Source organism: Thermobia domestica, chromosome 13, assembly GCF_964235325.1.
Source record: "Thermobia domestica chromosome 13, izTheDome1.hap1.1, whole genome shotgun sequence".
Taxonomy (NCBI): domain Eukaryota; kingdom Metazoa; phylum Arthropoda; class Insecta; order Zygentoma; family Lepismatidae; genus Thermobia; species Thermobia domestica.
In genome coordinates, this window is record NC_137466.1 from 164,407,859 (window position 1) to 164,432,633 (window position 24,775).

Here is a 24,775-nt window from a genome sequence, read left to right on the forward strand (position 1 = left end):
TCCACTACTATGGGACCTATCGTAGTCAGCTCAAGACATCACTGAGGAACTGGTATGTGAACTATCCAAATATGTATGTTTAAGAATGCTCCAGAAGTTGCACACTAATTTTTAGAGGTAGGTGGAGAATGATCAATTACTCCCAAACAATCTCTATAAAAATGATTGTGCAAGTACCAGAGGTTCTGAAAGATGGATATTTCGATAGGTGATATACTAGTTTCTTAATGATGTCTTAGCCCGACTACAATCGGTCCTATAGTAGTGGAACAATACGAAACTATGCACTTCTGACCACAAGTATATACGAACTTCTTTTCTTATTTTTATGTGAGGAATCTATTCCCAAAATATTGTGACAAATTTTTGTAACACCCTGTATGTACCTACAAAAGTTTTATTGATGTCTATTTTATTGTTATGTATTTCAAAAGTACTTTTAGTATAGACTGGCCCTTTTGCTTCCTTTTCGAATGAGCAGAAGTTTCGGAAACGCTACGATTCAGAATCCCTTGCTTTTTATTTTAGAGTTTATACACCAAATTTCAGAGCACCAATGTACACATTGGCCATTTTCTGAATAAATAATGGGAACTTTCATCATATAAATTATAGCTCAGTCCCTTTCCCCTTTCATGTGTGGACTTTTCAAAAACACTAAAATAGTGCCGTTAGTTTCAGTTACTTTTCTGAGATACACTATTCTTGATGAAACATTGAACTCCCTCCTTTCCACCTCCCCGTTATTGCTCCTCCCCCCAAAAAAACTCCCTTATCCGTCCCTTTCGTGTCAAAGTGAATTTTATGTTTAAATTTGACGCTTCTACCTAGTAGTATGACCTCGCCGATGATGAGTTGCCACTCATGATAAAAATTACTAATATCGTGATATAAATAATAGTATGATAAAAGTTACTAAAAACGTGATATAAATAATAGTATAATAAAGGTTACTAATATCGTGATATAAATAAGTGATATAGATAATAGTATGATAAAGATTACTAATATCGTGATATAAATACGTGATATAAATAATAAAGCGTGATTTGTTAAAATAGCAGCGACCACGCCGTAAGTGTGAATGAAATGAAATGAAATGAAATCTTTCAGTTTAACGTCCCACGATTATGCCCTTTTTAGACTAAGAGAGACGTTGATTAAAGCAAGTGAATAATGATGGAAAAACTGTTGGAATGAAAAAGTGGGAGTAGACAGGAGTACCCAAAGAAAATTTATGGACACGATATTGTCCACAACAAATTTACTTGGCCAAGGATTGAAACAGGGACCCCACATACCAGGGAATAGCGCTCTACCACTGAGTCACCGTGCCCCCAAGTGTGCATGCAGTTGAAAGTTTACACATTCCTACCTTTACACGTACTTCCTAAGCAACAGTGACGTCTAAACCTTCCAACTTCACACAGAGTTAAGTTACGTTGCCTGCTAATAAAACATATCCCGATATTACATATATTGTGCTGTTACAAATCTTTACCATGTACTATCTATACATATAAATGAAAGTCACTATGTTTGTGACAACTCTTGAAACACTCTACCGATCTCGAGCAAATTTTCAACATAGATGAGATTCGGGCTTGGGATGGATTTTATCATTTCACTTTGAGGGTGAAACTTAGGGGAGGGGTAGATGATCAAAAATGACCGATATTAGTGTCGAATCCATAGTTTTCGAGATCGCTGAGATGAATAGTGACACTCTCAATACAGTTTAAATCGAAATTGAACCCACAATAGTAATATTTACTTTTTATTTATATTCTCGTAGATTACTAATTAGTCATTAGAATGTATTGTTAATTGTTCTTATTTTAGCCCAGTGAAGTGAATAATCGACGCTAGTATTTAATAAAATATGACAGACTGAAATCATATTGAGGAATCTCTTTTTAGCTCCTACTTGTTTTGTTTTGTTATCATTTTATTGCAATAATCATATTTTTAGTTGTTGCTCTTGTTATTAGGTTAGGATCACGCAAGATTGTATTATTATAGTAAAGGCGTACGTCTGTTCGTTCATTACTTTATACGATAACTGGGGGCGCGGTGGTTCAGTGGTAGAGAGTTCACCTCCGGTGTTTGGGGTCCCTGGTTCGATCCTAGCTCGCGCCACGTGAACTTCGTGGTGGTCGAACACCGTGTGCGTGGGTTTTCTCGAGGTTCTCTTGTTTCCTCCCACTTTCTTCATTCCACCATTTCATTCATCACTCATCATCACCCGTCTTCTTTAGCCTAAGCGGCATAACCGTGGGACGTAAAACTTAAAGATTTCATTTCATTTCTACACAATAACTCTTGAACGAAAGCAAATATTCGAATTCTCTCTCTCTTTATTTTGAATATATAACTAGAGCGATGTTCTGGGCCGAGTTCATGAATACAGTCGATCCATTAACATAATTGGTAATATGGTCCGTTACTTTCCATCATATCTCTTGTACCAAAGAGACTATTTAATTCTCTTTTTTCTGCAATAGATAGCTAGAGCGGTTATCTCGGCCAGACTCATTAATAGAGTCAATTCATTAACACCTTAACGAGTAACAATGACTTCAACGGTGCTTATGCATATCTCATTTTCTACTATTGAAACAAAGGTAGTATAAATTACACATTGCGCCGTTAGATGGCAGTAAACAGTTGACATCTACCAGACAAAATGGAAACTTCTAGTATGTGATTTCTTTTCACTGTCCACCAGAGTTTATTTGTTCCTTTAGATACCCAAGGGGAGTACAAATGTACCCCATGCATATGTTTTACTGTATATTTTATGTCACAAACACCCGAGATAGACTAGAGTTCGTTACATTGTGGGCCGGACTGTAAGGAAACTTATTTCCTCAATAACAATTATGTTGTAAGGTGATCTGCTTACGTATATAGCTAAAACTAAACTAGGGGTACATTTGTACCGCCCTTGGGTATTTATGTTACCATATTTGCTTCAAGTACTGCTTGTACTTTCAAGTATTGTAAAGAGCAACCTACACTAATAAAACCAATATAACCTAACAAAGCACAACCCAACATAAACTAACATATTAATGTTATCGATGCCACATATAAGGATGTTTATAGTTAAAAAAAAAATCTGTACCCCTGTTGGGAATCCGAAGCTAAAAAATATCATGGGTATCTGAGGGTTAAAACGCCATTTCAAGTTAATAAATAAAAAAAAAACTTACAATTTTAAATATAGCGCAGTTTGGTAATGACTACTATCGGTGTTGAAATGATAACTTAAAAGGGAGGCATAAAACTAATACATTGCTACTGTCAATATAGCATGAATATTAATCTATTTCTGGAAAAATATTGTAAACATCTGTCAGGCATATAAAGAAGACAATCCATACGCTCAAATGCAGAATTCACGCTATGGCATAGTACCGTTACTGACAGTACAGGAGAAAAAGCAGAACTAATAATGCATAACAATTTATTAATAGTCAATGAAGAATGAAATCCTCCAACTTTTAGAAATAGTCAAGGTGATGAATCAAATTGTAGTAACGAATAAAATGAATAATATGATGAAAAACTAGAAAAACAATGGACGCTGCTACAGTCAGCAAAGACAATGCGATAATTTTCGATATCATCGCTACTAATAACAGGAAAACAGCAGAAAATCAAGAAAATGAAAATACATTTTTAATTTATAATCCAGAAAAAAAATTGGGAAAAATTCTGGCAAGTAATCAAACTTGCACAGATCAAAGAAAACATCGATTTAAACGAATTAGCCAGCAATTAGAAAAAAAACGATAACAGAAGTAACTAACAAGTCAACAAGAACAAAAACCACAGAAGTCAACATGAACAAAAAGCAATACCTTCTGGACTAGTGAGGTTCAGGATCTCAAGCGACATACTAGGAAAACAAAAGATTTATTAATACACACTAGAAGATAATTTAAGGCAAATAAGATTACAAAAACTATAAAATTTAAAACAAACTTACCAGAGGAAATGAAAATAATCAAAAAAACAATACATAGACAGCATAAGTGGAAAACAAAGTAAGTCTCGATCCATGGGGAGAACCTTATAAAATAATCAACCAAAAAATAAAAGCACGAACTACTGTATCAACATTAAAGAAGAAAGATTGTACATACACTAAAAGTTGAAAAGAAACAGCTAACTACTTAATTTATACTTTACTACCCCAAGAAATGCAGATGATGCCAATGAAAAACAGACACAACTAGAAGAAACATTGAAAATAGGGCCAATAAAGGGTGATAAAGTGAAAGAAGTAAATAAAGAAGAAGTAATTGGCTATATTAAACTACCAAAAAATAAAAAAAAGATACCGGGTCCAGGTGAGATCAAATCTAAAATATTAAAAACAAAAAAACATCAGAAAAATAGGCATCATATTTATCCAGATTTTTTATTTGTGCTTTAAGAAACGGCATATTTCAAATAGATGAAAATAATCAAATTTAATTATTTTTAAAATAACAGACGAGAAAGTGACGAACCCAAAGTTTTACTGGTCAATATGTGTTCTGAATGTAATTCGAAAACTTTTTGAAAGAACATTAGTAAATAAAATAAATAAATAAAGAAATTTAAACAATGATAAATTGCAACATGATTTGTGGAAAGGAAAGAGTACAGAAATAACAATCAGAAGACTACTGAACCTAATTCATAAAGAAAAATTGGAGACATATCAAGAGTTATATACATAGACATAAGTAGAAGATTTGATAGTTTATGTTGGCTCAAACTTTTTTTTGTGAACTAAGAAAGTTGAAAATAAGTAGAACAATTTATACGATAATGCTGGAATATTATAATAATAGTAAGATATATTTTTAATCACCGGGAAGAAATATATCAAAAGGAAGTACTAAAAGATTTCCACAGGACTTAAACTGTCTACCTACGAAGTATGACATAACGATTCAACCATGTATGAGGAAACTAAATGACTTGGAAAATACAATAGAAGTTGCATGATATGCACACAGAGAAAAATCCGTTTATTGTACAAACAGCGGCATATTTTACAAATACCGCTCCGGACAGCGGTATATTGTACAAATATACGGAATCCTCTTGCTTACTATAGAAATCAGTACGAAGCATACGTCATCCGTATGCTACATAGGCACTGCCCTTAGGTGTTACTTCATGGTGTTGCAGGATGTCTGACATCTAACAGTTTTCCGTATATCACATGCATATGACTTATATTACCTTCGTCAGCTATATGTTATATATGTCTGTATGTGAGATCCTGACCGCCTACATTGTTTCATATGGAAAGTACGTATAGATGGAACACTTATACAGAAAGTATTATAAAACATGCGTTTTCAGTTATACGTCTGCTGTACGCTAAGTCCAAAAACTACAGGAATTACGCATGTAACCTATCTTTTTAAGTACACCACCTACAATTTTTTTTCTCAGTGCAGATGTCAGCCATTGTAATATCCGCCATACAACGGCGCTGACTTCCAAAATTTATGTGGGTGCATATCAATGGAGGGTCGTGTTAGCTTATATGTTTTTAGGGAAGTCTCGATATTTGATGGATTTACTTGTTTTTAGTTGAAATCTTTTATGAACACTGTCATAAAGAGCTGCGCTGTGATAAAGTAAAATATACCGGTACCATAAGGATAAGTTGGGGCTGCCCTAGCTCAGTCGGTAACATGTCAGGCTTAAACGCGAGAGAAACGGGTTCAAACCCGGGTCCAAACTAAAAGTCTTGTGGGTACGGCGCACCCACAAGATTATTTGAGTGGGTGCTGGAGCCCCGGAGCACCCACGTAGTCGGCGCGCATGCCACCATATCGAGGAGAGAATTAGAATAAAAGGATACTGCAGTACTTGTTACTGTAGAGAAGTGGTGCTTAAATCTACTAACGAAACAAAAATAAATATTTTTGGACAAAATCTTCAAAGGGATCCAACAATAACAAATAAACAACACCGAAATTGAAATTACAGAAGAATATAAATATTTGAGTGTATGGATAGATAAAAAGTTAAACTTTGCAGCACACATAACAGAAGCAACAGAAAAAACAAAAAAAAATGTAGCAAAGAAACTATTAACAATAGCGACTAGAGACCATAGGGTAGATAGGAAAGTTCTCAAATTGTACAGTATAATACAATTATTTTAACAACCACACTAAAAACACTGTGCGAACATATGGAGACATACACTCTTTGAAATTTAAAAAAAAAAAAAAAAACGCGCGAAAATAATAAGTTCAAAAACTTATACTAATAACAGCACACAATATAATAAAAAAATCATAGCAAAAAACTTGCAAATTTTTGCTTATGAATAGAGCAACCCACATTATGCTTTATTTTTTGTTTAATTATGCTTTATTTTTTTTTACAAATTATGCTTTATTGTTAATTTCAATCATTGTTTTACATTAATCCTATATAACGTACAATATTTACTATACATTAAATATTCTAAAAATTTTGATATATTTATTAATATTTTATGCAACCAGTTTCTTTTATATTTAATAAACTTTCTACTTAATACACTGTAAAGAGATACGCTTTACTCGAGTCAGTTTTTTATCACTTGTGTTCGCCTCAAGGGTGCATATGTACAGAAAGGGAAAGTAAAAGATGCCACCAAAGAGTACAGAAAGTGCTCAAGTTCAAGAGGTACACATAATATAGTGTGGAGTTCTTCTGTACTATTCATTGTTGGCGGAAAATTTTCCTCCTCTTTTTCTTTTTTCTTTTCTGCACATTAAAGGATTACACCGAAAAGATTACAAAAGTAACAATAAGCTTTTCATTGTTGCATTGTTATATTCACAATGATTTTGCAATGTAAATATTAGTTTTAAAACATATTAATATAGTATGTTAAACTTGCAGTTAAACAGAATTTTCCAAGAATTGTGCTATATATTTTAAATTGTGCTTTATGCTTTATTTTCTAAAATTATGCTTTTAAAATTAGTTTCTTCTGGACCCTCTGACAACCACAACCATGTTGAAGGTACTAACCATATGTGTAAATTCCTGTTATGTTTTTTATGCTTTTGGGTTGCTCTACTTATGAAGAACCACTAGGCTTGCAGACACTAAGAAGTATGAGGGTCATTCAGAAAGTAAAGAACGTATTTGCATGGTTAAATGAAAATAAAAGATATCAGCACAAAACTTTGTTTACAAAGCAACATGATTTTACTCTACTTTTCTACTTAATCGCTATAGTTGTCAAAACATTTGTTATAGCGTGGGACCAGTTTTTCAATGCTGATGTCATACTCATCTGCCGCCAAAGATTTGAGCCAGACTGTCACTACTTGCTTGAGTTTATCATCGCTTGGTAACTATTTTTCTCCCAAAAATTCCTTAAGTTTCGGGAATAGGTGAAAACCACTTGGTGCCAAGTCAGGACGGTAAGCATGATGTCCAAAGATGTCCCACTTTAGACGAAGTTCCTGCTGTGTTCGTGCTGATGCATGGAGCTGGGCATTGTCACAGATCAACAAAACTTTTGTCGACAGCATTCCACGTCTCTTGTTTTGGATGACGTGTCGAAGTCGTTGGAGAGTTTCATAATAGGCTTCTGAGTTTATTGTTGCTCCTCTTGCCATGAACTCCGTACTTAATATTTGGCGGGATTTTCGATTGGCTCTGGCATTTTGAATCGCTGCAAAAACAAGTAGCGTGACCGCACAGCATTCAGACTCGGCTCAAACTGAGGTGGAGGAAGGAGCTAACTGCCGCGCAGTCGATCACAATGGTGGGAAGTCGGTTTCGGGCGGAATACGCAATCGTTCTTTACTTTCCGAACGGCCCTCGTAGTATCAAGATTTGCAAGAAACATCGGGAGAACAGAAAAAATAGTAGAAGTAGACGATGTGATTCCACACATTGATTCAGACATACATCGGATAATTAAAGAAAAATGGGATGAAGAGTGAATAGGAACAACTAAAGGACACGACAGAAAACACAACATATCCCCAATTTAACAATTAGAGAAAAAATGGGAAAAAATAACGATGAAACAATAGAATACTTCACAGGGGACGGCATGTTCTTAAAACACATAGCAAGAGTGAATATAATAAATGATAAGAAGACTCCCGAACATGTATATTGGGAGTGTGATCATTATAATAAGAGATGAACTAAGACTTAAATGTAATAATAAATGAAAATTTTGAACTTGAAAAATTTAATTTCAGAGGTTAGCAAGACATGTTTCAGGAAATCCATAGAGAGAGAGAAAAGAAGATAGACTTAGATCAAATCAATAACACTCAAAGTAGAAAAAAACTCAAGTTAAATGAAAATATGAATTCTGAACAAAGACTCACTAAAAAGTTGTGTAAGAAAAACTCCCGAAGTAGACAACTCTTCACTTTAACTTAAGTTGTGGATTTCTAATTTTTTTCTAAGTAAATATCTATTTAACTTCATTTTATTTTATTCTTTATTACATGTTTAATTATGTCTCTTTATGTTTTTAGTTTATTATGAAAAGAAATTCTAAATCAAAATTCTAATTAACGAAAGGAAAATAAGCAAACGAATAAGTTCTGATGAACATCATTCCGGAATTTATATATACATAGGCCCTATATTTATATATAGGGCCTATATATAAAAGAAATACTGTAGTTTTCAGTGTTTGTTCAAGTGTTTTCTTTAAAAGAGAGCAGGTGGAATAGAAATAAAATATATACATACAAATAGTTAAAAGTAAATTCAAGGGAAAAGTACAAGTGCAAACAATACTTAAAAACAAAAATAATTGTTCCACAGAAGAAAAATTGGCAAAAAAAGAGGAAAAAGGTGAGAAAGAAAAACCAATTATACATGCAAATTGTAAATTGCTAACTTAAAATTTAATTTCTTTCTTTTCATTTTCTTTTTAGGCCAGTAGTAGGGTTCAAGATTCTGAGTTTCTTCCCAGAATCAGTGTTCGAAGTGATACGGTATGCAATGGTATCACATACCGCCTATGATTTGTCATTGATGAAGGCATACCGCCCGTCGTTTTTCAGCGATCAAGGCATATCGTCACTGGAGAGTAGATGCTGAATACCTTTAATAAACCCGTTTTTATACACAGTAATTGACGAATAGCTTTGCACGTAAAAAGATTTTATTTTTTATGTAGAAATAATTTTTAAATTGACAACTCCGACATTTTTATCTTTTTCGTACCTTTTGTTTTTAAAACGAGATGTCTTTGAAGAAGTTCATCTAGTTTATATATTTTGATGTGCCATATTGAATTGTTTTTTTCTTATGTATGTGTGTGTGTCTTCTTGCCTTAATGCATATAAATGTCATATTTTGAGCATGGGCGGATTTAGGAGTTGTCTGCTTTGGGGATGTATCTTCCGGGGGTTTGGAATATCCCTTAGTCACGTGGGGGTCTGGAAGTTTTCCCCCAGGGGATTTTTTTCAAAGTTCTTGGCAGGGTATCAAAATCTCTCCATCTCACTCCACGTAACTACAGAGAAGCTCTCCAATGGTTTTTCAGTGATTATATAAATAGAAATGCAATCTTTTAGGCAACACACCCTCATTGTATTTCAATATTTTGATAGACGGTATGCCGAGTCAAAATCGTAATAAAACATACCACCTCTATTTTTTTCCACTTCGAACATTGCCCAGAGTGTAAAATAAGTAATTAAAGAAAGAAATATAGACATTTTTCAAGAGAAATGACTTATTCTGTATTACAGGGTTATTAATGAAATATGAATTACTTACAAAATATGAACAACAATTCGTTTTTGAAAAACTCATGCGAAAAGAAATTACCTCCAAGAGCACACTATCCAGTGATGTAAATTTTCCGGAAAATTTTCTTATTCATAAAAACATACTCCACTTATTTCTACATCATTGATTAGCCGTAAAATTTATTTGTAATAAATATTGTCTGAAAAAAAGTTTCATGAAGTGGAAATCTAACGATTCTTCATTCCTGCAAAAAATGTTTGAAAACCTTCAACGTTTTCGTCCCTCAAAATTCACCTTTGACCTCACAAAACTATGTTTCGTTAATTTAATACGTGTAAGATGTTTTTTCATAGCTTTAAACACAATAAAATCAAAGCATTTCTTCTTTTTCTATTATAAGAGTAATGTTCATAAGGAACTGAAACTTTTATGTAGTTATATCATTACATAGACAGGCGATATGTGAATAGTATTTTTGAAATAATTGTAAAATTCACAAAGGTTTCTTTTCGCTTTCTTATTACATTTTAAACAATGAGATTGGATATTTGTACTATACGATCTCGATCTATGTTCCCTGGGCTTTACACACACACACACACACACACACACACACACACACACACACACACACACACACACACACACACACACACACACACACACACACACACACACACACACACACACACACACATGTACATATACCCTACATACATATAATACAGAGAGAGAGAGAGGGGGAGAGAGAGAGGGAGAGAGAGAGAGACTATATAAGTTTTTACTTGCCAACTCGAAATATTAGAAAAATTTTCCGGTTCCTGAAAACTAGTTAGAAAATTACAATTTGTTGCTGTCTAACTTCCCTCTACAAAATTCAATTTTTTAGCTCGATGACCAGTTAAATATAGTGGGAAATTTTTCACTTAACATCACTATACATAATATTCAAAATTGTCCGAGTTATGAAAAGTTTTTCTACTTGATTCTATACCAGAATGAAAATTCTCCGATTAATGAAACTTTCTTTCACTTGTTTGTACAGGGAAATAAAACTTTCCGATTCACAAAAAGTGTTTTAATTTTTGCTTCAAAATGATAAAAATTTTCCTACTTACAAAAAGTTTTTTCAAGTTTTCCATACCCGACAGTTAAACTTTTCGATTCATGAAAAATTGTTTCACTTATTCCTACATACGAGTAGTATGGGAAATTTTCTGAGCCATGAAAATTTTCAAATGTTTTGAGCGATCTTCCACTTTTTAACATTTCTAAACACGAAGTCAATCAATTTTATGGTTAATGAGGATGTGTTACTTGATCACTGATGTTTGTTTAGAACGGAATATTATCCGGAAAAATATCGGTGAAAATTTTCCACCTTACATCACTAACACTATCCTTCTGGATTCTTTTTTCACGACAAACCAGTTTATGTTATATTGACGGGTTGTTAGTGAAACATTTATTTATTAAATAAGACAAAATCGTCTGAGGATTCATTTTTGAGAAAATTGCCCGGAAAGTATTCACCCCAAGAGTAAAGCATCCCTTGTGAATTATTTTCAGGTCAAGTGAGTTATTATTCCATATTGTCAAGTTATTTATGAAACACTTATTAATGAAATAGGAAAGAAATAACCAGAGTCGTTTTGGAGGAAATGGTCCAGAAAGAATTCACCTCAAAAGGAAACTACTGCTTCTGAATTTTTTCCTAGAGAAATGACTTATATCACAGAATAGGTTTATTAATAAAATATTGATATATGAAATATAAACAAAATAGTCAGAGCTGTTTTTGAGAAAATACCAATTTTAAATTTTCACACTTCAGTAAGCTACTATTATTTTAGTGGGTAGTAATAAAATTCGAACCCCATCCGCTAGAAAATCTTATTTAAAAAACCTTAAATTTAAAATTTGGTGCGGATACATCGCATGGTTTGTCCTATAGGCTAGTGTATATACATACATCGGGATAAACGGACTAATGGATATTCAAAAATCTCCTTTCTGGCATATATGGACTATAAAAATGTGTAAATCAGTGGCGGAGCTAGGCCAGGGCTCCCAGTTTTTTCAGTGACAAAATAATTTAAGCTATTATTTATATATTTTTGAAAGTTTATATATACCTATCATAGTCTGGGTACTGGCTGCCCCCACAGTTTATTCCTTCTTGATCCGCCAGTGGTGTAAATCCCTTGAAATCTCGAATTCGACTTTTTTTTTTTTTTTTTTTTTTTTTTTTTTTTTTTTACGATCACCTTACTTTTCTCTCTTACTGTCGCTCGAAAAGTTAAATAATCGCAAAGAAAAGTATAATTTGATGTATTTTGATGCTTTCAATCTTAAAGCATAATGTGTTCAGAAAATAATAATTATCATTACGGTAAGACCTTTAAGTATGACAAATAAATTAGTTTGAATATAGAAATTACACTTACCATATGTAATACAAATAGACAGCATCCAATTTGCCTCACTGAGTTGTTAAATCGACGGTTGAGGTACTGGAAATAAATGTTAATATATCAATCTGTGCTTTGTCTACGAAATAGAATGTTGTAACTAAAAGTATAGAGAGACAATATTAAGTAAAGAACAGATTTTAAATCTTGTTTGTAGATTTCGTCTGCAATATCCCTATATTTCTAGTGTGAGTGAGCACTGATACAGCCGATGAGAACTGCAGAATTCGATCACTACAGATTGGATATTTACACAAATTGTGAATTAAAACGAAGAGAATAAAATTACAGAGAGATATATAATATGTTTATATATCTCTATCAGCGGCTTGTAAATCAGACAGTAATAACACTTGTAAATCAAGTGGCGATCCATAAAGTTTACAATAAATGTAATTAGCAGACTTAAACGTCCATTGAGCATAGTTTATTTTTCTTAATAAAGCTCTAACGTTGACTTAATATTTCTGAAGTGTTTATATTATTTTCAAAGATACCACTACATTTTTATATCTAAGGATGCTAAAATACATTAGAACGCAAGAAATTACATTGAAAATTATTATTTAAAATATGTTCTTTTGTTCATGTAATTTTAATATTAAATGCATATAATTCATCCTCATTTTCTTGCGAAGTAGGAATATCTGGATAGTTATCACACACAAAACACCCTCGCAATAACTGCACATGGGCGGACAAGGCAGCCCAGCGTTGAAACAAGCGCAATTATTCTTATAAATACTTTTAGACCCACAAAATATTATGTGCAGTAACTCAGAAGGAGCAGGTTCTAGGTCTGAGCAAACGGGCATCAATTTATTGTTATGTTGTGTCCATCCTCAATTTGTATACTGTAATGAATTTCTCTTCCACTTGATGATATACACGGAAAAAATGTTGCTTTGCGGCTGCACTTGTTAGGGTATAGCATTACGAAATAAATCTGGAGCTTCATGTTTGTTTACCGATGAGAAAATTGTACCTATAATAACGATCCTCGTCAAGGCTCTGTTTTTTCTTGGCACCATAGAATTGAAGCAAAAATCTTTCACCAGCCTCGGCTATTGTTTCTTTGGTATATAATGGATCATTGAACACTAAAACTGGTGTCATCAAATCTTTATCTTTCTGGAGAAAATGGATGACTTGAAGTTTACCCTTTCGATATATAGCCAAAGTTGTATCACAACCTGTTGATGCATGCAAAAACAACAGCACATCACATATTTCTTTCCCAAATAATAATTGTTACTGCTAGATATTATAGTTTTCTGTTTCTTAGTCCCAGGGGCAGGCCTTGGAAACCACAAATCACACTTTTCCTTTGTTAATGCTGTTAACAGAATCAAGAGATCAGTGTCCTGACCGATAACAACAGGCACTGGACATTTCGCACTTTCCAAGGCTACATTAACGATTGTAATAAGTTGGGATTATTTTAAGTTTAACGTCCCTTTCAGCAGCGAGGCTATATAAGATGAGACCTACTGATTAACGTGGAATCCGAACCATATGAGTTCTCGCAGGGTCTCCCACGCCAAAGGCTCGAACGCTAACTGCTTAGCCACGAAAGAACTCATTAACGATTGAAATATCAGCATTAGTTTTTACTTGGCAAACCTTCACATTCGACTTCAAATAACGAGCAACCAAGGCATTAATTAAGGCAACTTTATTATTATTGCGATTACCTAAAAATTCAGCTTGAGTACTGGCCGTAACTGAGATTTCTTGAGAGTAAGTTGTCCGACATTGTAGTATTGTTCTTATCTGTTCCTCGACTCCTTTAGTCGCTAGCTGTTCAGGATATCCATAAAAAAGAACGATGCAATTTTCACCGCAATAGGATACTATGTACGACATGTAGCGGTCAATAATATCACCGTATGTCGCTGTCTTGGCAATACAACAGAATGTCGAGTGTGTCCTCCATCTAAAACACGAACAGCATTCACTGGGATTTTTAAGTTGCTTTCTTCACATTTAAAAGCTGAATGACTTGATGCGTTTCTCATCAAGATGTTATCAAATAATGAAGGTGGGTTTGGGAAAAGCTCATATTCGAAGCAATCTTTCAACTAATGAGTTCCTTTTACGACACAGATAATTATATGAAATAATTCTTGGCTATTAACAACTACATTATTGTCTCGGATTTTTATTCCTGCACTCATTGAAGGCAGAGGGGTAACTTTGTCATTTCATTTCAGTTTAAGAGTGCCGAAATTATTTCAATGCATAGTCTGAGTAAGTATGCGATCTATAATGATCGACTTCTGCCATAGAAACCGCACTGTCTGCACAAAATAATGAAGTTCCCAAAACTTCAAACTTCATATCTTGTAAACGAATAGAGCTAGAGAGATGTATTATACACCAAAATGTGCGTTTTTTCATTATCTACATATCATTACTGTTTATAATTTACGCTATCTCGGCTCCTTTTAGAGTTATCGGCGAAAAACTAAAAATCGGCGGCCATTGTCCAATGTGGCGGCCGAAGCTCAAGGTCAATCTTAGGGGACTTTTAGTATATTGATAAGGAGGTCAAGTACTACAACTGTGCAAAGTTCCTTGCTTGTATGATTTTTTTTTTTTTTTTTACAAAATTCCTGTACTATTAGAAGAAGGAATACTTATTATGGTGCAAATATACAATATGGGTTTCACTAGAAATTCATTATATATACGTCTTTTTGACATATTGACTTAGTACCTACATAAATGGCATTTTATAGGTGATGTTGTATACTGCGATGTAGGTTAATTTTAGAATGGCACAGCTGTTATAGCTATAAATACACTATATTATAAATAATAGTAATAAAATAGCCTTACCTCATAAGCCGAAGTAATTTTGAGATTATAGATAACAGGTAAGTATGCGTAATTTGTAACTGGCGTTAGAAGAATATAGGAAATAATGACAACTGCGTATTGCGTTCCAAAGTTGTATACTTCAGACGGCGTTCCCAGAAGAGTTATAGCAGACATAAAGCTGAAAATACAACACAAACATTTCATATACAAATTTGAAACGATTTGAAATGTCTAAGCCTGGTTAGAGGTTATTTTGTTAGAAATTTATTTGTTAATATTTAGAAAAATAATGTATCGGAAATATAGACACTATAACGAATAATATGTGCAATTTCTCAACACAATATGTAATAAGGAGTAACTAGTGATGGAACGGATCGCGAACTTCGTCAAACTCATGATCCATTAGACACAGTAATTCGGATAGATTCCTGACTCAGATGGAAAACCAGGACTCAGATTGATACCAGATAGAGTCTGTAACGGTGAAACATCGTCATACACGTCAACACTACTATAGTACGTATGAGGTTGCTAACATAAGTGTAACAAATACGATTCTCTCCTCTTTCTTATTAAGTCTATAATTTTGTCTCTTTCTCGATGTGCGCATCTGTATGTGTCAAAGCATTATACTGGAAGATAACTACAAGGTTTGTCAGAGTGTAAACGTGTAAGAATCACATAAAATAAAAATTATGCTTTTCACTTATGAGGGATTGTTAAAATTTAACGGAGCAGGCCTGTAAAACTTGTATGGAAGGTAAGATATGCACTGAATGCAAACATGTTTTGTTAAATATTTTTGTATAGTCTGTATTGAAAGTCTCAGTATTATTTTCGGTATGGAAAAACAAATAACGATTAAATTATATCTGTCATAGTGAAGATATGGTACATACTTTAATTAAGACACATAACGTCTCGGGAATCAATCAAGTGAACATCTGAATTCGAGTAATGTACACCATTAAGTCACTACAAAACTATGCGGATATTCCGGCTGTTTCTAAGCCATCGGGTCTGTCCAGATCACGTGATATACCTAGCTGAACAGATCTGTCCGGCTTGCCGGTTCTGTCCGAGTCAGTGGATCAAAGAAGCGAAATCCAGTCTCGGGCGACCCGAACATAAGCTGTGACACAAGTGACCAGTGCCATCTGTAATACGCATACGTACAAATCATTACTCTACTACTTCAACCTTCTTAAGAGAAGAAAGTAGTTTCATAAGTTCAAAGAGTTTCATTTTCAGTTCATATTTCGAATAAAAGAACAGGCCTACACTACTGCTAGCATGCACAATAGAATTATAGAAAAGTTGTACCTTTTATTACATTGGGTTCAATATTTGGGTTTGCTAATTCTTGAAGCAAGTGGTAGGTAGAAAGGATTTGCGCGTTTCTGAGCTTTCAGGTTTATGCATGAATATATAAGTATATTCTCGCCATTAAACAAGGATTTTTGATATCTGATTTAAGTATTATGTTGATAAAGCTGAAAATAATTTTTTTATTCTTCCATTATTCAGTGCACTTAAATTGAGTCTTTAACATAAGCTTTCATAGATGATTGTATGATGCTCAATGCTCTTTTCTAGATAAAAGGACTTTATGAAAAAAGTTTAATTACGGTATCTTTAATTTGTTTTACTTTATAGAATAGAATAGGGAGAAACACACTATTAGTATCAATACTGTGTGGGGTCTAGTATTCAGTAATTCGATACTCTGTAATAAATAAAAAAATACAGGGATCTTTCTCACCAGAAGTAAGCGCTTTACAACTGAGCCACCATCCCCGTCAATAGTTTAATTCCATGTTAAAAAATTATTCTTTTCTGCCACAATTTTCTGAAGATATTGCTGACTCTTACGTTGCTGATAACACGTTATACTCGTTTTATTTATTTATTTATTGAAGTTTCTTTTCAATATCAAAACTATCTGAGATGTTGATCTACGGTTTATGGTGGAACCCGCACCACCGTAATGCCTTAAAATTTCAAGGCTTTCCCACGAGGGAATCGAACCCCCCCCCCCCAAAATGTGCATGAAAGGTGCACGCACTAGATACTTTTTTTTTTTTTTTTGAAAAGTAAACTTTCTGACTTTCATGCTCTCTTGTGACTACTGTTTTCAAGTGCCGGACTCCCCAGGAACACGAATACTGAAATATCGAGGAGGGCTAAAAGTCCGCCCATGCTACTACAGAGGGATTCGATCCCCCAATGGGTTTCACTTTTTTTTTTTTTTTTTTTTTTTATCGCAGCTTAACGCCTTCGATCGGCTACTTCCACCGGGCGCTACTTGACAAGCAGGAAAGATCACGTTATACTACTATACAGTCTACAACTTATAGCCATTATTAGATATTACAGATTTTCATTATTATATTTATATTTGCTGTTAACCAAATATTACTGTAGATAAGACAAAGTACTACGCATCTGACTATTTATTGCACGTGAGTTAAAGTCTCTGTACGTGAAGCTACTATAGCTTAAAGAGCGTTGACAGGTAGACATAGACAGTTTATTATTATTATTATTATTATTATTATTATTATTATTATTATTATTATTATTATTATTATTATTATTATTATTATTATTACTTTCCAGAGTTGCCAGAACATAAGGTCCGATCGATACATCGTTCATTTTTTGTGTTGAAATACTTGGGTGCTTTAGTGGAAATCGAGTGTGTCTTTAGTACTTTTGGTCCTCGAAGGCCTGTAGCGGACGGACTCAGCTCCCCTGAAACTTTCGGTTGTTTGTTAGAATCCATACATGAAATAAAAGTGAATTCAAGTTAGCTCCTAAAAAATTATCTCAATCCTCATGTCTTTAATGTTCTGGCTACGGCCTAGGTCAGGAATTCGATTCCCGGTGGGAGAACATTTTTTAAAAAATTGAACGTATTATGGTGGTTCGGACTCCATTTTAAAATGTAGGTTCACGTTTCATATATCCTCGCTACTAAAACGGGTCGCTAAACTTCCAACAAAAAAGCAAAGAATTGTTGAAATAATTGCTGTGATTTGAAGAGGAAAATAGAAGGGAAAAAATTGGCAGAAAATAAATTCATTTCTATATAGCAGAAAATACTTTCATTGTAGACGTATTAATGTTAATGCTTTTTAAATGTTCTTTAATGTTTAAGGTAGTTTTTATTATTAAAAACAGGAAGAAGGAAAATTAAGTTGGTAGTCATTTAGATGGTTTAATATTAGATCACATGTTTAATAATATACAAACTCAACTCAAAACAACTTAAGGTATGAACCTAATTGCTTTCACACAAATTTGATTAGATTCATTTCTTTTCCTTCTTAAAACATGTATGATACATGCAAAAGATATCTCATGTAACCTCTGCGAACTCTATCACATGCCTGACGTCACTTGTAAACAAGGATATTACCAGATAGTTTACAACCTTATCGTCTGCACAAATATATCAATTAGGCGCTTAATACAGATACTATGTCAATATGTATACACGGAAATACCACAAGTCACATCAGCAACAAATCAGCAAATGTTATACGAAATTAAAAGAAAGAAAGAAAGAAAGAAAGAAAGAAAGAAAGAAATCGATAAGTAACATAGTTGTATTATGCTTCGTTAGTTTGGGTTTTTATCCGCTTAAAAGTCAAATATTTCTTTCGAGATAATTGCAAGAGATAAGGTTAATTTTTAATGTTTCTTTTCCTATTGATAGCATTATTTCCTTTTGATAACAGTAAAAACAAAGATCAAATTCCTATATAATGTTATGCTGATGGTTATTTATTCAATGTGTTTGACACTGATAAAGATTAAGGTTGCCAATTATGAAAAGTAAACTTACCGGTACCCTCTCATAATCCTTCAAACAGACGAAGAATAATTGTATTTTAAAGATTGATATATATATACAAATGAAATTGACACACGAATTAATCAACCCGCTGTGTATATATATACAGCGGGTTGATTAATTCGTGTGTCAATTTCATTTGTTCACTGTGCAAAAGTGGTATGAGGAAAAGCTATGCATTTTTTTGTAACTTTAGACGAAGGACATAAGTTTTATTTTGTCATAGAAGCATGTCACTTGCACTAAAAATTGAAGAGATATAGGGTCAAAGGTCAAATTTCGATTTTTTTCCCTTATGGGACTGCAATGGTAAATTCTGAAAAAGCCTGAAAAAACGTAAATCGAAGTGATAACAAAGAAAAAGCTGTATGGTATGATTCTATATCGCAAGCCGACCAAATATGCGTCAATCAAGTGTTAAGGTCAGAGATCACGGTCAGATCAAGGTCACAGATTATCTTGAGAACTCATTTGAATACACTGAAAACAAGGCAATGTCCATACCTCATCATGTCAAATAGGTTCTCAAGGTGAGCTGTGACTTTTATCTGACCGTGACCTCTGACCTTGACACTTGATTAACGCATACAGTATTTGGTCTGCTTGCGACATAGAATCATACCATACAGCTTTTTCTTTGTTATCACTTCAGTAGAGTGGGGACACTTGGTGCTGTTTTTTCCTACTGCGCATGCGCAAACCCTCGACGCTGATTGGCTGGCGCAGGTCACGTGACCCCGCCCCCTTGGCCACGCCCCTTGACGCTGATTGACTGGCCACGCCCCCGGCCACGCCCCTCCACGCTGATTGGTCGGTGTAGGCCACGCCCCCTGCCACGCCCCTTGACGCTGATTGGCTGGCGTCGGCCACGCCCCTTGACGCCGATTGGTCACGCTCTTTTACGACCGCCGATTGGCTGGCGGCGGACCCCGCCGATTGGCTGGCGCGGGACCCCCGCTGATTGGCTGGGCGCCGGACCCCGCCCCCCTTAACGGCGATTGGTCACGCTCTTTTATGACCGCCATTTTAGGAGTACCGCGCTGATTGGTCGGCACCGGACCCCGCCCCGTTCACGCCGATTGGCTGGATGCGGACACCCACCGATTGGCTGGCGCCGGACCCCGCCCCTTAACGGCGATTGGCCGACCACGCGCACGGTCTGCGCAGATCGGTCGACGCCGGACCTCGCGTACCCTTTTATGAGCACTTTACGAACACATAGCTGAGGAGATATCACATTTTCCATTCACCTATTTAACGCAGCACATATTACATAAGATTCGTTCCCTTTTATGAGCACTCTTTTTAAACATAGCAGAGAATAATGGGGGAGTATTCGCCCTCCATTTTGAGACCAATTTTTGACCTACTGCGCATATGTGCAAAACTGTTCCGATTCCACCGGAGCAGAACTGTCGTTCTATTTATCAATGGTACCAGAACACACACACACACACACACCAGCAGACCGCAGACTGTTTCAGTTCAGGAGCAGATTACGGCTATGCGCAGAAACATAAAATAAGACATAACACCCCCGTTCTCTTTTACGAGCACTTTATAGCAACATAATAGAGCAGAGAATAAAAAAATAACAACACACACACACAGCAGACCGCAGACTGTTCCAGTTCAGGAGCAGATTACGGCTATGCGCAGAAACATAAAATAGGACATAACACCCCCGTTCTCTTTTACGAGCACTTTATAGCAACATAATGGAGCAGACCGCAGATTGTTCCAGTTCAGGAGCAGACTACGGCTATGCGCAGAAACATAAAATAAGACATAACACCCCCGTTCTCTTTTACGAACACTTTATAGCAACATAATGGAGCAGACCACAGATTGTTCCAGTTCAGGAGCAGACTACGGCTATGCGCAGAAACATAAAATAAGACATAACACCCCCGTTCTCTTTTACGAGCACTTTATAGCAACATAATAGAGCAGAGATTAAAAAAAACACACACACACACACACACACACACACACTTGATTGCTTATGTGCAGTAAAATTAAATTTCCAATTAATTACACATTGCACGCATGCGCAGAAAAATTACACTAGACTACAGACTGTCCCAGTTGCAGTTGTGGTCCCTGTTCAATAGAGCAGACTACGTACAACAAGCAGGTCATAAAAGACTATGACCTATTTTTCATCCCCTAAATAACATAGTATACACCTACACTTGGCTGCGTATGCCAAATCCGATTTAGTACAAATAACACGCATGCGCAGAAACATTTACATTTCCGATTCGACCATGCTGGTAAAGAATACCACACTTATTTCTAGCAGGGTCTTATAGTTTATGTGGGATACGCCCTTTCTATGACAATTTTAACCGATTTGAGTGAAACTCGGCATATGGGGGTTTTCGGCCATGCTGAGTACGAATATCATTCTTATTTTTACCTGGGTCTTATGGTTCATGTGGGATACGCCCTTTCTATGACAATTTTAACCGATTTGGGTGAAACTCGGTATACAGGGGTTTTCGACCATGCTGAGTACGAATATCATTCTTATTTTTACCTGGGTCTTATGGTTCATGTGGGATACGCCCTTTCTATGATAATTTTAACCGATTTGGATGAAACTCGGCATATGGGGGTTTTCGACCATGTTGAGTACGAATATAACTGGGTCCTATAGTTTTTGTGGCATACGCCCTTTCTACGACAATTTTATCCAATTTGGATGAAACTCGGCATATGGGGGTTTTCGGAAATGCTGATTACCAATACCACACCTACTTTTACCTGGGTCTTATAGTTTATGAGGGATACGTCGACTGTATGACACTTAAAACCTAATAACTCAAAAACGGATCCACATATTGAGGTCGTGTTTCCACATTTAGTAACGGGTCACCAGCAACCACAAGTTCCAAAATAATGACCATCGAGGTCAAAGGTCAAGATACTTGAAACCTAATAACACGAAAACGGGGCCACATATTGAGATGGTGTTTCCAAGTCTGGTAATTGGTCATCAGGTACTACAAGATCCAAAACATTGACCATCGAGGTCAAAGGTCAACATACTTAAAACCTAATAACTCGAAAACGGATCCACATATTGAGATGGTGTTTCCAAGTCTGGTAATTGGTCATCAGGTACTACAAGATCCAAAATAGTGGTCATCGAGGTCAAAGGTCAACATACTTAAAACCTAATAACTCTTAAATGGATCCACATATTGAGGTGGTGTTTCCAAATCTAGTAACTAGTCATCAACTACTACAAGTTCCAAAATCATGACCATCGAGGTCAAAGGTCAACATACTTAAAACCTAATCACTCAAAAACGGATCCACATATTGAGATGCTGTTTCCAAATCTAGTAATAGGTCATCAGGTACTACAAGTTCCAAAATCATGACCATCGAGGTCAAAGGTCAACATACTTAAAACCTAATCACTCGAAAACGGAGCCACATATTGAAGTGGTGTTTCCAAATCTAGTAATACGTCATCAGCTACTACAAGTTCCAAAATCATGACCATCGAGGTCAAAGGTCAACCTACTTAAAACCTAATCACTCGAAAACGGAGCCACATATTGAGATGCCGTTTCCACATTGAGTAATAGGTCATCAGGTACCACAAGTCCCAAAATAGTGCCCATCGAGGTCAAAGGTCAACATACTTAAAACCTAATAACTCTTAAATGGATCCACATATTGAAATGCTGTTTCCACATTTAGTAATTGGTCACCAGGTACTACAAGTTCCAAAATCATGACCATCGAGGTCAAAGGTCAACATACTTAAAACCTAATAACACGAAAACTGAGCCAAATATTGAAGTGGTGTTTCCAAATCTAGTAATACGTCATCAGCTACTACAAGTTCCAAAATCATGACCATCGAGGTCAAAGGTCAACCTACTTAAAACCTAATCACTCGAAAACGGAGCCACATATTGAGATGCCGTTTCCACATTGAGTAATAGGTCATCAGGTACCACAAGTCCCAAAATAGTGGCCATCGAGGTCAAAGGTCAACATACTTAAAACCTAATAACACGAAAACTGAGCCAAATATTGAAGTGGTGTTTCCAAATCTAGTAATACGTCATCAGCTACTACAAGTTCCAAAATCATGATCATCGAGGTCAAAGGTCAACCTACTTAAAACCTAATAACTCGTAAACGGAGCCACATATTGAGATGTTGTTTCCACATTTAGTAATTGGTCACCAGTAACTACATGTTCCAAAAATACTGACCATCGAGGTCAAAGGTCAAACTCGAAAACGAAGCAACATATTGAGGGGCGGTTTCCACATTTTAGTGACAGGTCATCAACTACTACATGTCCTAAAGGTACTTACCACGGAGGTCAAAAATCAGACTAGTGAACGAAGCAACATATTGAGGTGCTGTTTCCACATTTAGTAATTGGTCACCAGCAACTACATGTCCCAAAAAGGTCAAATATTTAAACCAGAATAACTCGTAGATTGAGCGTCGGAAAATTTTTGTACCAAGGAGAAAAAGTGAAGGAGGAATAAATTTGAGTGCCCTATTGAATTTTGTACCAACGAGAAATCTCATTTGCAACTAGCTTAGAATTTCTGTACCTGTTTGGGTTATTCAAAATTTGATTGGATTATTTCCTTATGTACCAACTGGAAAAAAAGTGAAGGAATAAATTTGGGTTGAATATCTAGTTTTGTACCTAACAAAATAAGAAAAAGAAGTGAAGAACGAATAAAATTTGGATGGACTATTTTCTTATGTACCAAGAAAAAAAATGGAGCACCAGCGACAAAAAAGAAACCGAAGGAGCAATAAATTTGGGTGACCTAATCAGTTTTGTACTAAGCAGAATCAGCATTCTATACTTTTTTCTGCCATTCATTGGGGTTGTCCTATTTCCTTTTGTACCAACGAGAACCATTTTTAACAGACATAGAATTTGTACCAAACAGAAAAGAGGAGCTACACGATTAAACAAAGCAATCAATTTTTAACTAGCTCAGAATTTATGTGCCTTTTGTAACGAAGAAACAAATTTGAAGGAGGTTCATTTTAAGTAATCCTGCTGCGAGTAGATCAATTAGTACATAGTAAAAAAATAAAACAATATGGCATTATTGCGACTTTCATTTTCGAATACATACGAATTAGGCCACTATGGCAAAAAAATTCTACTCTCTCCTTATGCTTTAGAAACCCGCTAGTAGGGCGTCGATTCAGTAATCCATATTGGAGTATACCTTTTATACAACAGACAAGCTTCTTAGCCCCACTCCAGAAATTAGAAAACAAATTCTTTCTTCTACTGTCTTCGGCATGCATTTTAGACCAAGGGCAGCAAGATTCGATTCTCTCGATCTTCTGCTTTACTTGGAAATTATCCACATCTTAGAATTTATCAGGTTACATCTAGTAAAAGAAAACGAATAGATAATTTTGAGACAGTTCCATATGGGTAAATACAGTATTAGTAGAAACGATAGTTTTTAATTAAGTAGAGATAAGGAGAGAGTGAAAAAAATGGAATATTAAATTTTAAATCATTAATATTATTATTTTAGGTGTCAAAAGGAAGAATAAATGAATTTGAGTGGCATATGTACGGAATTTAGTTTTCTACCGGGCAAAAAAATTTGAATGGAATATTTTATTTTGTACCAGCTGGGGATTTAGTGTTGTACCATTACCACCGAGAAGGTGTAGAATATTTAGTTTTGTTGGCTTCTTTATTTTGTATTAACGACTAAAACCTTTAACACATACTTGGTTGTGTGCATTACAATGGCCGAAGTTTTTCATTTCCCTGTGGTACAACGTAATGGTCGCCCCGCTTATTCTAGGTCTACAGTTAGATATTTTCGATTGGATAATG

General features: G+C 35.2%; 1 protein-coding gene across 1 annotated transcript in view; it reads right to left on the reverse strand.

Annotated features, from left to right (window-relative positions):
• LOC145668705 (sodium-coupled monocarboxylate transporter 1-like) overlaps window positions 1-24,775 on the reverse strand; it is a 168,564-nt gene that overhangs the window by 51,914 nt on the left and 91,875 nt on the right. Inside the window, exons 3-4 of the mRNA XM_081736803.1 lie at window positions 15,066-15,225; window positions 12,201-12,266 (exon numbers count right to left, since the gene is read on the reverse strand). Coding sequence (XP_081592929.1) covers window positions 12,201-12,266; window positions 15,066-15,225 — 226 coding nt within the window. The remainder of the gene's footprint in view (window positions 1-12,200; window positions 12,267-15,065; window positions 15,226-24,775) is intronic.